Below are 16848 nucleotides of genomic sequence, written 5' to 3'. Positions count from 1 at the left end.
TATAGGTTTATCCAAGTCCTTCTTGCCATTTGACTCTATAGTAGGCATATCTGAGGTATCTTAAATATTATCTATTGTATTCTTGTTTACAGTGGGTTTGATTTATAGAGATTAGAGTAAAAGGAAGTGAAGACAGAGTTTATTTTAGTTGGATCAGTAGTTAGGAGTAATAGACTTGAGGTATAAAGTGATAAGCAGATTGATGTTAATAGGGGAACTGGCTTTATCACCATATTCATATTATGTCCCTCTCTGCTTTACCAGTAGAGAGCAAGTCAAATTCAGATTGTAGTTTAACCCTTTTGGTATACAGGTCTAGGCTGAGAGAGTTGGCATAATCTATGAGGATAATTGCATCAGTCAGCTTTTTTTATTCTTCTCAACCAGATGTGTGCTGTATGAGATAATCCCTCTTCATAATATAGATTTTAAAATGTCTAATAATCAAGAGTGTGAAGTTCACTCAGTCCTGTTAATCTTAATGAAAAGCATGAGAGGAGAAGGTGCGGTCACCATCTTGCTAACTTTTCCTCCATATGCAAGAGAAGTCTGTTGTGCCTGACTTTCTCAGCCTGCTTGAGTTGATTTATTCATTCATTCCAGTGTAAATGCATAGTATCATTAATTAAAATAAACTTGTGCACTGAAAATAGACATAATTAACGATTGTTTCAAAAATTGTACAGGCGGAAAATACTACACGTCTTCCCACTACATTGTTCAACCAAAAGTCCCTAGTTTGAACATTAAAACACATTGTGGTATTCATGGATCCACATGAATTAAACTGTTGACAGTCTCTTTTCCACTCTTCCAACCAACCTCTCTAAACTTGCTCTCCTCTGTCCTCCTGTGCTACCATCTACTGGCTCTCAGGTCCAACTGCAACCTACTGCTCCCCCTCTGCATGAGTTTAACCTCCTGTAATCACTGCTTGATATATTTGTTCAGTAGAATGCCATTTAAATCGTTGCATACATGGCTTAACAGCTTCACTATCAACTATTTTATCTTACTGGAATGACTGTACCTGCCTGCAACTAGTCTTGTGCAGGAGACTGGTTGGAGTTGCAGTGCTCCTGTAGTTCAGACCAGTCCAACTCAGAGCTCCTGTCCTGAACCTGAGTCCGCTCTGTCGGCCCCTGCAGGCAGAAGCTGCAACCTGCAGCGGAGTAAGAGCCAGGCAGGTTGTGCAAAGGCTCTGAAAGCAGTATTCAGACTGTCTCTTCTGACTTTCTGTGCCACTTGTTGGCAGATAGTTTTAGTGCTTGAGGAAATTACCGGTTCTTTTTGGTCTTTCTTATTTTTTAAGATGAACACAGTGTGACATGCATGTGTAGAGGATTTTCTAGATAATTCTTCTGGCTCAGCAGATGTAAGTTGTATATTAGTTAAAAGTGATTTATAGCATACCACTCTTCTCAGTACAGTTTATTCAGAGAGTGCATGCAGATTGTGACTTTCTGGTGTATTTCAATTAGAAAATTGCAGTGCATTTCATTTGTGTGGGTTTGTGTGCACAATGAAAGATTTTGAGCTATATCAGTTGTCGCAGTTGAAGTTTGTGTTTAAATGGATTCTTAAACATCGGATACAACATCAAATACCCTTGATGCTGTGTGTAATATGGAGAGTGGACAGCATGGTGTATTTTGTACAGGGTAACTTCAAATGCCATAGTGATCCTTACCAGAGGTGGTGCCCAAGTGATGAACTTATTTCAAATGTCAGAGGTTTCAGCCTTGTAAGGGAGAGCAAGGAGTGGGCTGTGCATGTTCAACCTCCAAATGATTTCTGACTGTGTTTAACCTCCTCTGGTTGTCTTTTCCCTCCCCTCCTCTCCCCATTCTTCTGATTTCAGCTCGTAAACAGGAGATAATAAAGATGACAGAGCAGTTGATTGAAGCCATCAACAATGGAGATTTTGAGGCTTACACGTAAGTTTGCATATGCAGAAAACGTCTGGGCTCAGTGTTCACCTTGATCTTACCAAAGCTTTGAAAGTAATGTTATCTGTTCTGCATCTCTTATCTGGAGGTTTTATTTATGATTGTGTTTTCCTCTGACAGGAGAATCTGTGACCCGGGTCTGACCTCTTTTGAACCCGAGGCTCTCGGAAACTTGGTGGAGGGCATGGACTTTCACAAGTTCTACTTTGAGAACTGTACGTTGTTCAGTTTTGTGCAGATTTGTAGCTCAGTCTTGTATCATTTTATCGCTTGCTTTTCCTGTTTAATCTTCAGGCTCCCAGCAGCAGACCTCTTAACAAGAGTTTAGTTTGAAATAACCATTTTATGATTATTTATTAATGTACAAGAAATGTATAATGTAAAATCTGAAAAAACTTACATGGAGATTGTTGGGCAAATGCAGCCTCTGTCAAAGCCTAAATTACCAAAGTTGAGAAAAACATCATCATTTTGCCCAAGAAAATTGTGGTTTGGTTGTGCATATTTATCTTCCTGAGAATTATGTGAAATTACATTATCTCCTTCTTCCAGATAAAGCTGGATTCTCAAATATTAGATTTGCCCCTCACATCCCTGTAGAAACCTGTGTTATCTATTTATCAGACTGGCAGGAATAATGAATACCAGTGTATGGCACTGCCTTTACCTTCATATTTAGGATTATGTGATACATTCATTCAGTTCTTTCTACCATTTTAAACTGCCAAAACATGTTGTCAACGGCAGCTGTAATATGCTAAATATTCTCAAATTCTCAACTTAATTTAACATTGACACCTGAAATGTCCACTCACAAACTGCTGAACTACATATTTTCATCTCCACAGTGCTGAGTAAAAACAGCAAGCCAGTGCACACCACCATCCTCAACCCCCACGTACATCTGATCGGCGAGGACGCTGCCTGCATCGCTTACATCCGCCTGACACAGTACATGGACACCCAAGGCCGGCCACGCTCCTGCCAGTCGGAGGAGACACGAGTGTGGCATCGCCGCGATGCCAAATGGCTCAATGTGCACTTCCACTGCTCAGGAGCACCGGCTGCACCCCTGCAGTGAACTGAGAACCCAGGCCCAGGTACACTCACGAAACCACACTATCAAGACTGTCTGAAGGCTGCAGTTACAATTTTATGCTGCATGCAAGGATTATGATGAGAGGTTGTGTGGATATTCTGAGGGGTTTTACTGTGCAACAATTACTTAAAGCTACAATATGCAGCTTGTAGCCTTGAGGCAGCAACATTTTTATTAGTCTGTCCCTCAGCTGGGAAACACCCTGCCACAGAGCTCATCCTGATGAATTAGTCTGCCTTGAAACTAAGGCAACAAGCATCTGTTAAGTTTACTGGAGGCACTTACAAAACATACAGTGTATGTTGATAATCTGTAATGAAAAGACACATTTCTCACAAATATAATGAACTAGGATTTTATTAGCTTAATTTGAAATCTAATTTGATGGGAATGGAGGGAGTGATGCTTTTAAAAAGACAAAAATACCATTAAAGCTCAGTAATTAACATGTCGTATGTTTCAGATGTATACAAACAGAATCACATTTGTGATTTTAGTTGGGTGGTTACATGGTCTAACTATTTATTGGCCAGTACTTCTGTAGCTGTTTCTGCTTGTACTATTCCTCCCTGCATTATTTCTAACTGATCCACTGAGCAAAGAGCTCCAAATATATCCATACAGTATGTTGTGTGTCAACCAGTTTTTAACCCGATAATGAAGCTCTCCTAATTCAGTGAGGAACACGTTTAATATCCTGCAAATTCTTCAAAATAAAAGTCTCAGATTATTTAGTAATTTAAAAGATTTTAATATGAAGCAGTAAAGCAGGGAGTGTTTAACATGACTTGGATACACCTGCCCCTCGGTAAGCTTCTGGAAAACTGGCCAATCAGAAAAGACTAAGCTTAAACTGCCAATTAAGAGACAGAGGCTGAACTGATGGGCTACATAAAGGGCCAGTACAAGATAAATAAAGAGTTTTTTAAACTATGAATCATGCAAAGCTACTCTAGTGGAGTCCCAGAATAAAAGTATAGAGCGGGATATGAGCATAATAGATCCCCTTTCAAGACAATTTTCACTCTAACTGTTGCATTCTTCCTTCCTCAGCTTTGCCTGAATTCTAAAGCTGTTTGGAGCATTTATTCTCCATGGTCGGATTGGTTCCTGGATCCGGGCTGGGAAGAGGCGGCTTGGCAAGTTGTAAAAAAAACAAAAAAAAAAAAAAAAAGTGGGGGAAAAAATGTATCATTACAATGTAGGAAATAAAAATAAACAAAACAAATTAAAAAGCTTGACTGAATGACCGACTACACCGACCAACACCAATCCAGTTCAACCCTAGCTAGTTGATGTTGGGGCCCGGCAGCTTGTGATGTCAGTCCCTTCCTGCAGGTGGTGCATGCTTCTGGTGGCGACACAGGGGTGATGCTGTCCTGGTCCTTTTCTCCCATGGCCTTTATTACCCTGTCTTTGTTTTGTCTGCTGTCTGGAAAAGTATTAACATGTAAAAAAAAATATATACAAATATATATATAACAACAGAAAAAGAAATACATTTCACACACATAGTGAATAGAACAGGGGCAGCAACTATACAATCTCAAGAAAATGTGATTTTTTTTGGTTTGGTTTTGTCTTGAGAGAACAGCAGAAAGTCTGCTTTAATAGAAGTATTGTTTGGTTTATTATTAACATATGTGGGTTGGGTTTATGGGAAGGGGGAGCTACTAATAATTATCAGAATTTAATACCCATTTTAAGTGTCGGGTTTGAACATATGTACACAATGTTTGAAAGCGGTTTTAGGCATTGTGATATGTTACTGAAGGGACCTTTATTTTTATTTTGTCTTTTTGTATTCTTATGTGTTATCAAGCTGTTGGTTTTTATCTTCTGAATGATGTATTTTCAAGTATTTTGTGTTTGAAAAAAATGTTTAATCAAAAGAGGGATTTTATTTAATAGAATTGTGAATAAATAGATATTTATATAGGAGAAAAGGGGGATTTTCTTTCAGTGTGAAGGGAGGGGAGTTTTAAGCATGAGTGTGTGGGTGTTTTTTTTTTCCTGTTTGATGTCCCTTGGTGTAAATACAAACACAAATATACTCACACACCATGCATGCACACATACATGCACATTCAGCGTCCTCGTGCTCTAGCCTTTAGGGCCGAGCCTCTCTCGAGCTTTAGACACAACGTCCAGGCCAGCTCATCCTGAAGTTGCAGAAGGCCTCCATCTTTCTGCCCCTGCAGTGTTCAGAGTCGAACACTAGAAGGCGCTATTGGTCAACGTCTAAAGCTCCTAAAATCTCTGAACTACGTAATCTGAAAGCACGGACACACTCACGCCAAACTTCTAGTTCTGTTCTTCTGTTTTTGTGTATTTTTGACGTGAAGCATGATTTATTTGAAATATCTAATGGGCTGTACTGTTTTTCGCACAGACACTTAAGACTCGATGCTGTTGTATTCGCTCTTCTGAGGGGGAGTGAACCTTTCTGCAACTTCAGGTTACGCTCGCCAAATCCTTCCCTTCCACCCTGACATCTATCATTCCTGCCTCTTATACTCTCTACAGTTGTTACTCCTGTGACCCTCGCTAACCAGCCCTCATGATTGTCTTAATAGCACCACACCGTGTGATGACGACGATGATAAAAAGTGATGATGTCACCCTTATGCCTGTCTCTTGTTCTGATTGTGTTCTTAAACTGTGTATCTTCTCCGTCTTGACTTGCTGTACTTCTGTGTGAAGTCCTGGCACTAAAAAAAGCATGTTAAAAAAGAGAATGCAGCGGAGGGAAGGGACTGACTGCTGGCCAGGGATTGGACAAAAAAAATAATTAAAAGGCATGATGGAACGAGAAGAGGGCTATGTGGGCTCGAGGGCTGTGGGCCTTTGCTGATGGCAATCAATAGATTTGGTCCCTTTTGTCACAGTTTCTGTTGTAAACGTTGTAGTTGTTAGTGTTTTGATGTTGATATTTTTATCAGTTGTTTTAGCCAGAGCTGTTTAAAAAGAAAAGAAAAAAAACGGGTTGAAAGAGGCTGAAAACTGCCACAACCCTTTTTTACTCTTATCCCCTTACACACAGACGAACACAGACACCGAATGCTGAAATCTTGACACAAATATTGGAATTCACAACATCATATAAGCACATGAGATCAAATATTCTCCCTTTAAAAAGAGGACAAGCATATCTCTGTGTCAGTCGTTTAACTGTTTATTTTTCACCGTGTCGTAGAAACTTTGTGAGTGTGTGACTTTGTACCAGCGAAGGGGTGAGGCTTGCCGTCTGTCCTGTCTTTCTGTGCTATGCTGCTCCATTGTGACTCATGCACTACTTGGGCTGTTGCTGGTGGTCGCCTAAAAGCTAAAATCATGATGATGCTTCAAATCATCACATATCATGTCTGCGTAATGACACCAAAACTGTTGAAAAGATGGGGAAAAAACACACACATTGTGAATCATATGTGAGCCCAAACCTACTGTATCAACCGCCTGTGCTTCTGAGTGCTGTGACATATCTGACATGCCATGAAAACTGTGTCCCTCCTCCACTTTTTCACCATGACGACAATGCGTTGTAAAACCAGTACTGAAACTATGTGATGTTTTTTATAGCTCAAAGTAGTTCTGTTTGTGCTGTGGGCGCTGGCCCAGTTGTCTGTTGATGTCACCAACCTGACAATATGCTTTTCATTGTGTGTATGTGTGTGTGTACTTCCACACAGTCATGGGAGAGTTTAGATGAAAGATTACAATGCTGTTGGATTTACAGGTTATATTTTTTAAAAAGTCAATTTGCCAAAGTATTTGGACAGTTGGATAAAGTTCAAATGTGCATTTTTTAATGGATTAATATGAAGACAAAACAGACATTTTGACGTGTTAAAGCAGGAAAACCATAGGTTTAAAAAATACAATAAAGGCTGCACTTTGCCAGTTTCAGCATTCTGGACTTGAGTCACTGATAGTCACACCTAGACTTTTCCTGCTATGACTATTCAAAATGTATCAGTTCTTAATCTTTATGAAGTCTTAGAAATAGGCAGCTGGTGAAGTGAGCCCACTCACACCTTTTTTAAAGTTAGTTGTAAAGCAGTGATTCCCAACATTTTTACCTTGTTTAAACAATGATCTTTCACTACCCACAATTCTTTGTTGCCTAAACCTAACCACGTGGATGTGAACCTCAGTCTCCAGTGTTAGAGTCCTGTGTCTAATACACCCATCATCTACCTCCTTTCTGTGAGAAAACAGTTTTGCTGTATATGAACATCATTTCTAGGGGACAAGGTTGCATAATGAGGTAGTAACCCTTTGTCACACATCTCATAAGTCATTTTCTCCTCTCAGCCTCTTTAGTTCAGATCATATTATGAGGCCTGAAGAGATAAAACTATCAATTTTTTGAGAAAAATCTGGAAAAAATGCAATTTGTTCAGCAACAACAAAAAAAGTGTGTGAGTTTGTCCTGTTAATCATCTTGTGACCCCTCAGAGGGACTACAGGTTGAGAATCACTGTTATACAGCTAAACCACCATCATGACCATGCTTTTGAGTCTTAAAAACATTAATTTAGACTTTTTTTTCCTCATGCATCTCAAGCTATTCGTATCACAGATTTCTGCCACATGTATACAACAGGGAACCACAGAGTAAATTCCATTCATTTCCATTGTATTAGTATCAACTGAGGACTGATATGGATGTCTCAAAATGTGTACACATACAACCAAAAATATCTCCATGAAATTACTTCTGTAATTTGGGTGAATTGGCCCTTTAAAAAAAATAGCACAGGTCATATTTCCAGCAGTTTTAACACCAGAAACGGTGGCAAAAGAGAAATATTTTTGCACACTACTGTCCTGCAACTTCCTGCTTCAGCTGAAATATAGAAATCCACTTTAAGGCAGCACATAGCTTTTTAACATTGACAGGGTATTTATTATGTATGTGTGATTCTCACTTTTGTATATAGGATACGAGACCAAATATAAACTCTACACTGAGTAATCTGGGGTTTATTGCACCAACTACCTACAAAGTAATAATTAGTTTTGCTTCATATAAATCTTTGAGGTGGAAATGTTCAAATACTTTGGCAACAGTACCCAAATGAACTGAGCGGCAGAAAGATCCTTGAAATGCTAAAAAACAAAAATGTTGGAAAAGAATCATTTAAAAACCACAATCTTTAACGGCAACACTATATATGCAGTTTTACAAATGGAAGAAATATGCATGTCTACTTTCTGGTAATTTTTCACTGTTTACTTGATGAAGAAAATGGAAATCTATGTTACTTGCATCCTCAAGGTTATGAAACTGCTCTGTCTGAGATATTGAAATCAAAAAGTGATGTTATCTCACATTAAAATGCATAAAAGATTAGCAAAAGCCTTAGCTTGTATGTACCCCTTTGTAAGTACATTTATTGCATTGTAACCTTATAATAAAGGGGCTACATATGTCTATACTCTGAGTTTCAATTGGATGCTGGATTTTTTGCATGACCATACAGTTAATAAAAATCATACATTTAAAACTACAAGGTGTTTGTTGTATGGTTGTTCTTCATAGCTTTGTTATTACTGTAAAATGGAAGAGTATTTAATAAAAATAGCATTTCAATACTGCTCTGTTTTATCTCATTGCAATTTTAAATATTCCTGTGTGGGGCAATTAAATATTAAATAGTCTAATACTTAAATGCTGTGGTTTATTATATTTTGCTGGGAAAATAGGGCCGGGGATTCATTTACTGAGGTATTGTTTTATAATCTACTGCATTTCAATATCACTACATTTTCAACAACATTTTGAATATTGACTAATTGGCTTTGTTTTACCCACACAAAGTTGTCGGATGTCCAATGCATTGAGTGTGTTTAGCCTATTTTTCATATCTTGTTTGTTTTTTTACCAAGAGAGAAAACAAATCTTAATATTGATTTCAACCATTTTTTCCAGCCCTATTTAGAAAAGATATTCCATATCAGACAGAGAAAAATATCTTATATTGAATATATTTGTTTGCAGTTGAAAGGTAGAGTTGTCCTTCTCATTTTATCTATAACATAATTACATTTGTTGTTGCTGCAGTTCTGCCTCTCACCACTACGAGGCGCCAAAGACCAACACATTCAACCAAAGCTGAACCGCAAACAGCATTTCTCAGTCAAACACTAGCAGCCAGGCTAATAGTTATCATTGGAAGCTGTTTTTTTTTTTTTTTGGCTTAAACGAGGTAAAAGTTTCAGCTTTTGAGTGAGTGTTTTCATACCTGTGATTTATGATGACATCTTCTCTCCATCATTCAGGTGACTCACATTAGGCATGCCAGCATGAACATGATGAGGGCAGTGGTGGGAAATTAAATCCTCCAAACAGGCTCAGCAAAATTAAAAATGCGACTAGAAGCTACAGATGTGCATCCACGTGTCTGCACTGTCACAGCTACACACGTTTTTTTTCTTTTGTTACAGACAAACAAAACCTCACAGGTGTTTTTACTTGTGGATGATTAGACATCTGCTCCATACTAATGCCTGCATATCATATGGCAAAGTTTACCATGTGTACGACTTGTATTTAAATCAATGACCTGCTTAAAATTAAATAAGGTCAAGAATGAAAAGACGCTGCCAAGCATAAATGTACTGCAGTATCATATTCATCTAAGACATTTATTGTTTTGGTTTTTTTTTTTCAAGCTGAGATATCGAAGTTTTTGTATGTTAGTTGGTGATTTAACATTTAAAAAAATGACGTACACAATTAAAATTATATATAATTGACAGCTGGGAGTTTGCTCACAGTGTCAGCTGTCACACCTAATAATAACACAGTTAAATTATTTTGTAGCCTAAATGAGTCATGTTTGTGGCTGGATTGAACAAGTTTAAACCAAGATGTACAAATACTCAATTTTCCCTGCCTTTTTTTGATATTTTGTATTGGTTTATTGTTTTGTTTGATTTCACCAAACACAAGAAAAAAACCACACAGTTCTCTTGATGAATTTTAATTACATCAAATGGATTTATGTAAAAGTGGAAAAGGAGGAAAACACTGGGTCTCATCATCACAGCAACAGATATCTGCACATGTTCTGCGTTCGCCGGACAGGTTACAGGTCACCTATACTCCAGATAGTTCATATACAGGAAGTGTGCCATTACTGAGCAGGATGCGAAGCGATATATGAGATGATTTGGTGTGATCTATGATGATATATGATTCAAGCTAAGATGAACAGTACAGTATGTAGGGTTGGTTTCAGGGTGTCTCTGTGGTGGCATGAGCCATGGCTGCCAACTGTCATATAGGTGACCTGGAACGCTCCAGTCATCAGTCTCTCTCTCTCTCTCTCTTTCTCTCTCTCAGATCATACAACCTCCACTCATGATTGGCAGCCAATCACACAGCTATCATGGCTTCCCGTCCAAGTCATTTTGGCATTCTGGCAAGTAAAATCCCCACAAAGCGGTGTCCTCCTCTTTGATTGGATAGAGGGAGTGGGGGTGATTGACTGATTGGCTGATTGATTGCTCCATGCAGATTGTGATTCATCAAGGCTGATAGCAGGTTGAGCTGGAGATGTTTGTGTCGACATGCTTTGAAAAAGTTCTGTGCGAGCCGGACTTTACGTTGTCTTTGCTTGTGCTGGCTGCCCCATAACAAAAAGATTCATCCTTCGGGCAGAAGAAGGTCCAGCTGATTTTTTAAAAGTTGCACAGAAAGACCCAAAGTGGAGTCATCAGAGTCTGGTTTAAGATCGCCCTTTTGGCTGTTGTGTGAACGTTGGCACTTTAATCTTAATCTGTAGAGACTAGTGCACATCTAGCAGTCCGTCACACTGAAGGACACATGGCAGTGCAATCTGCCACAGCAGTCTTTATAGAAAAAAAAAAGCGGTCACTGCAGTATTTTTTTGTCATTTCCTTGATTCAAGGAAAAAAACAAAACAGAGAAGGAAGCCACTTTTCTCTACTGAAGTGTCGTGGATTTAAAAACAAAAGAGGGGAAGTAAGGGAAATTGGGATATACAATCTTTTCTCACTGTAGACGGTCTCAGCAGATTAACTCTACTAGGCTTCAGACACACAGCTCCAAGGCCACCTTTCTCTCTGAGTCCCAGGCAAGCAAAGAAGAGTGGAAAGATTAAGAAAAGAAAGAAAAACAGATTAGAAAAATAAAATAAAAACACAAAAGGAAGAAAGGAGGGAAAAAAGAGAGAAACAAGATTAAAAGTCAGAAACTGTATAATTTAAGACAGTCATGAATGACAGGAGACAGAGGGAAGCAGCCAGCCTGGGTCTACATGCATTGTCAAGGGAAGGAGAAGGGGGAAGGATTTCAGTGCTACACCGAAGCCATGCAGCATTACGGCAACAGTAAGAAGCCTGGAAACAGCAACGTTTTTCACCACTCAGCAGTCACCTTTACGTACAACACGAGGAGCATCGTGGAGGGAGAGACGAGGTGCTGGAGTTGTAGGACTCAAGCAGGCAAAGCATTCAACCACTGGTGGTAAAATCACCCGTACGCCATGCAGACCGGGGTCTCATCAGGCTCTGAACAGACCTTTGGCACCACAGGGACAGCGGGGGCGACGGACAGGACAGTGAGGGGGTGGGGGGCTTTGGGGTAACAGCTTAGAGAAGCAGGGAGAAGCAAGTGCACGGCAGGATGGACGACATCTGTTACACCATGTTTTAGGTTCCCATGGAGACAAGACCAAACCCCATCCCCTCCACCCCTCTTCCTCCCACTCGAGCAGCGCTCACTCACCACGCGTTCACAGCATGGTAGCAGACAGACGAGGGTGGGGGGGGGGGGGGCTTTAGCAGCTTTGCTGCGGCTCCCCACTCCTGCTTTTAGACTTTCTGCCCTCCACATCTGTAGGACAAAGGCAATGTTTATGTTACATCTGTAGACAGCGACAAGAAAGTTCATACCTGCATATACTGTAGATTAATATAAATATAATGAGGAAACCTCAAAACAGCAACTACTGAGTACAAAAGCAGAAATAAATAAGGGTCTAGAGGTGGACAGGTCGACTAGTATTGGCACAATAAGCAGTGCTCGTCTTTGATTATAACTTAATAATGATTACAACAATCTGTACAAGATCCTGTCAGTCCAAAATACATAATTAAATATCCATTCTCAAGTTGTCGTGTGTTGGCATGTAAAGTTTCAAAATCCCACATGAAATGATGTAAGCTTCATTCACAAAACAATCTGACCTCTGCAAACTCTTCTTTACTTACTATAGTGACTTACTGTTTCACCAACTCTACCAAACACCCCCCCATCCCCCTTTATCATATTCCACTTTCACTTCACCAACTATACCCATCCTCTCAGCTCATTTTGGGAATGAAGCTTCATCATTTTGTCACCAGCCCAAGAAGTCAGATCAGATCCATCAGATCAAAACCCATCATCCACAGAGCAAATGCTCTAGTTAATATATGTAAAAGAAAATACAGAAAAAAGTGTCAAATGTACAAAAAAAGTACACATCATCCATAGAAACAAAAAGAGGATAAAAATGATATCCATTTTGATCACAGCAATCAAAATGAGCGTTTCAAAGCCATGCAGTTTAGTGGATAATGCAACTGAGTTAAAAGCAGTGAAAAAGACTCACCGATACATTGAAACATCAAAATAAACAGCAGGCGGAAAGTCAATCTATTATCTGACACATTGACAAACTTTAATTTGGGTTTGAAATGAACAAACTGATGCAGCTATGTCTGAGATTAAAGAGATTCTGCTGCAGATTCACCGACTCTGCTATGACTCGGTGTATTTCAGCATCATGTGAATTTCAGTATTTTATAAATCTTACTGCTAATTTAAGACTGAAGCTATGAACAGAAACATTAAGTCTCAACTGTGATGCATGAACCCAATACTGCAGATAATAGTCTGGTAACAGTGTTAGCCAGAGAAACAGATTTGATGGTAAAACAATGATGCTTTTGGACGGAAGAACATTCATCAAAATCCCACTTTAGAGAACAGAACAAGACAGAAAAAAAAGATCAGAAGTGGAGGTGACAAAAAAAAAAAAAAATCCACCACTCAGCACCATGGCAAACAGAAAAGAATGAAACAAAAACACCACACTGATAGATAGTGCTCTGATAAATACATGCAGAGGAGGAGGAGGATTCATCTCTCTATCGTCTCTTAAGTCAAGTCTGGTAAAATAGATCAGCAAACCAGAACCTCCCTGTCATTCACACACACCCGTACTCGTACCACAGGGACTGGTTGTCCTCTGGGTTGAGAGACTGGTCCGAATTATTCACACAGTTGGGTTCATCGCCCTCGTTATACTCTTTCACACAGGCGGGGCTGGATCTCGTCTGGCCGTTTGATTGGCCGTGAGGGGTCTGGTTTTGGTTGGAAATGTGGTTTGGGGTCGGAGGAGGGTGTGCTTTATTTGTAACTGGGGGCCCACTGATGTTGCTGACAAGGGTGGGGTTAAGAGACAGGAAGGGGAGGTTTTTGCCCGCTGACTCACTAAAGATGGAGTCCATGAACACCGACTCTACAGTGAAGGAGGGGCCAAGGAAAGACTCGAGGGTGGAGAGCTCGGGGTCCTCCAAGCTATGGCAAGGTAAGCTGAGTGACTTGGGCATGGGGATGGTGGTGGTAAGGGGTCCCTTTAGGTTGGTGCTGTTGGGGTGGTACTCACTGGGTGCAGCCTTGGTGGCCGCGACGGGAGGAGAGGCGTCGACGGACACGGGCTGCCGGTTGTCCTTCGACAGCAGGTCGTGGATGCTGGTGCGCCGTGTGGTACCCTCTGCGGTGGAGATGACGCTGCTGGCCCGGGGCAGTGTAGAGGAAGCTGAGTCCAGGCGTTCACAGACAGATGTGGCTTTGCCCTGCGAGGACAGGCTAGAGCGCATCGGGACGGAGCCTTTCACACGGGTGCTCTCGGCCTTCCGCAGGGTGGGGCGCCCTGGTTGTCCTGAAGATCTCGGGGGCCGATCAGATACCGACGTTGCTTTCCCACTGGCTGAGCGTAATATGCCCCGCCCCCTCGTGGAAGTGCGTTCTTTCTGCACATGCTCAGAAGAAGTGGAGAGGCGAGGAGAGTCTACTGTGAGGTTCTCCTGACTGCCGGACTACAGAAGAGAGAGCAAACAACAAGAGTAAAGTAGAGGACAACTAAAAACATAATTCTTTTAACAGAGGATAGCATTTGTATTCCACTTTTATTGGTTTAACATTGAAAATCCTTAAAAGTGATTCATCACCTTTATAATTTATTGGGAAATGGGAAAATATCCATAAAAGTATCTACTGCATCTGCAGGTTTTAATCAACAACACATAAAACATCACTGGTAACTGGGTGCTCACCTCTGCAGGATCAATACCCTCATCCAGAAACTGCTGCAGGGACAGCACCTCGTTGCCCAGGGATTCTGTCTTCCTGATCTGGGTCTGGCCGGGGCCGCCTGCGGCGGTGGACGGTTCGAGGGACCTGCGCAGCTGCAGGGGGCTCTGATGGGAGGAGCGTGAGGAGGTGGGCTGCTGGACGGGGCTGCTGCCGCTGCTGGACCACACCTCCTGGTCCAAACTCAGGCTGAACTCTCCGCTGCTCTCACTGTGAGGCCTGCTGAGACTGCCGTTCAATGTGCCTGAGGGAGGGGGGCAAATTATTAGATCGTAGGCCAAGTTTCCTGTTATTATTAGAAACTTCATCAGTATTGATCAAACCTCTCTTCTCCTACATTAATCAAATTAGGTCAATTTAAAAGGATAAAATGTATTATGATGGGAAATATTGCTGCTTTAACATTTGCTTTTGTGCTAGCTTATTTAGCTTATAGTAAAAAATTACTGCAGCAAGTTAACCCTTAATATTTAAATCAGAACAAACCATCTTGAACAAATTCTCACAGGAGGGCACATTAAAGCAGGTATCAGACAGGTATAAAACAAAAGATAAAAAGAAGAGAAGAAGAAAACCTGAGTTGTTAGTTGAGAGGAGGAGAAGGGAAGGTGGGGTTACAGGATGGAGGAGCATACCTTTGCCCTCCAGAGGAGAAGTGAGGTGGGAGTTATTGTTACTATTACTACTGGTGGTCCTGTTGCTATGGAGACTGGTAGGTCTCGAGGCTGGGTAAGGGACAAGAGGGAAAACACACACACACATACACAAACACACAAACACTCACAGTTAGGATTAACATACACTTATGTCTATCCACACCAACATGCACTAACACAAGGAGTGACACTTAGGCACACGCTAACAGTTTGACAGCACGTCCCCCGCTGGGGCAGCAGATGGCACATGCCAGGCAGAGGGTTAGGAAGGGTGGATCAGTGCCAGGCTGGAGCCCCAATATGTCCAGCCAGAAAACAAAGAAACTACCAATAAAGAGCAGCAGGGATACCTAAACCTAAGGACCAATCCACCTTTGAGAAAAAGAAGAACTGACAGACGAATACTGAATAACAGGATGATGGAGTAAATTAGAAATTGAAAGAATAAATGGGATGCCTTGTGTTAAAAGAGGAGTTAGTAAGTGAGAGGGAAGAAAAGAAAGGGAAAGATTGGTGACAACGTGATCTTGCTCTCGCTTGTGTACATAGGGACAGTTTCAGCTGGAAGCCATTAACCGTGAAATCCATTAAATCTGGTTTTCAGACTGGTGCCACCAAATTAGAATTTAAAATGAACCTTTACATCACTTATTAGATCAACGTTTTTGTCATGTCCAGGAAACCAGACTATTGTGGACCAGAGTGGCATTCAGTGCAGAGTTGTAGTCACTTACTACAGATGCTACAGGGCACTCTGCACAGAGCGCTCAGCTCAACAGGAGAAGGATACTGAACCAAAGCGCTGCTATACACCTGCAGGCCTGATGAAACACACACACACACACACAATGCGGCACACCCTAATTGTAACACATCATATGTTTGAAGGTTACATCATATTACTCTCGCTGTGTAACTCATGCAAAGTTTTGTGTTATTTAATGGTTAGATACCTAAAATGGAACAAAAAATGTCATGGCAGCGATAAAAGTTTCCTGGGAAAAAAAATCAATAGATATCTGAAACTTTCATTAATGACTTTACACAAAGTAATCTCTCTAAGAGTAGATGACCTAATGGCTTTTACATTTTAAGTAATGTCCGGTGTGTGAGTGTGAGTGAGAGTGGAGGGCAGTTTCCTCCAGACATTACAGACAAGGTGCTGTGAAATGCATCTGATGGATTGAACACTCACAAAAGGTGCATTGGCTTGCATTTATGAGTGCATTCTGGGAATTCGGCAGCTAAGTAGAATCCAGGTTGGGCACTAACGCGAGCCAATATCCTGGAAAACCAGTTTAATGACCTGCTGGGATGATAGGTTACATATTTTGATGCAAAGTCATAGTGAGTGGTAAAACATAATGCATTTGCCTAAGTGTAAGTGCTACCTGACTTAAGGTACAAATGCATTTAAACTAATAAAAGAAGTATTTAAAGAGCGATAAAAGTGATGGCAACAGGGTGCAGACTGAGCTAAAGTGCTAGGAATGTGTGTCAGTAGTTTGGTGGCTGTTTAACAACTGGGTCATCTACATTAGAGGCAGCACAGAAGTGATGAATAGATGCCTGGCCACAGATTAACTGCCCTGGATAACGTCCTAAAGCCTGGAATAGAGTCAATCCTACTTTTGACAGAGGCTGATTTGTCTCTTGCTCTCCACTAAAATTGCTTTTCCAACTGTAGATCAGGCTTAATCGAAGTGCAGGAAGGCAGCCCAAAGATTAGCAGTGGAGCTGTTAAGGACATGA

The 16848-nt window shown here is 40.8% G+C and overlaps 2 protein-coding genes across 4 annotated transcripts in view; one reads left to right on the top strand and one right to left on the bottom strand.

Moving 5' to 3' along the window:
• Positions 1-5845, top strand: part of LOC133992224 (calcium/calmodulin-dependent protein kinase type II subunit gamma-like) — a 75890-nt gene extending 70045 nt beyond the window's left edge. For all 3 annotated transcript variants that reach the window (XM_062430940.1, XM_062430939.1, XM_062430941.1), the window contains 4 exons: positions 1862-1937; positions 2070-2164; positions 2798-3049; positions 4102-5845. In XM_062430940.1, coding sequence (XP_062286924.1) covers positions 1862-1937; positions 2070-2164; positions 2798-3030 — 404 coding nt within the window. In that variant the 3' untranslated portion in view covers positions 3031-3049; positions 4102-5845. The remainder of the gene's footprint in view (positions 1-1861; positions 1938-2069; positions 2165-2797; positions 3050-4101) is intronic.
• Positions 5846-13272: 7427 nt separating this feature from the next.
• The window catches only part of LOC133991641 (girdin-like), a 66038-nt gene continuing 62462 nt past the window's right edge, over positions 13273-16848 (bottom strand). The window contains 3 exon segments of the mRNA XM_062430128.1: positions 13273-14166; positions 14404-14684; positions 15076-15165. Coding sequence (XP_062286112.1) covers positions 13273-14166; positions 14404-14684; positions 15076-15165 — 1265 coding nt within the window.

This window comes from Scomber scombrus, chromosome 12, assembly GCF_963691925.1.
Source record: "Scomber scombrus chromosome 12, fScoSco1.1, whole genome shotgun sequence".
Lineage (NCBI taxonomy): Eukaryota > Metazoa > Chordata > Actinopteri > Scombriformes > Scombridae > Scomber > Scomber scombrus.
Note: the sequence above shows the minus strand (reverse complement) of the source record. Positions and strands in the feature narration are given on the sequence as shown.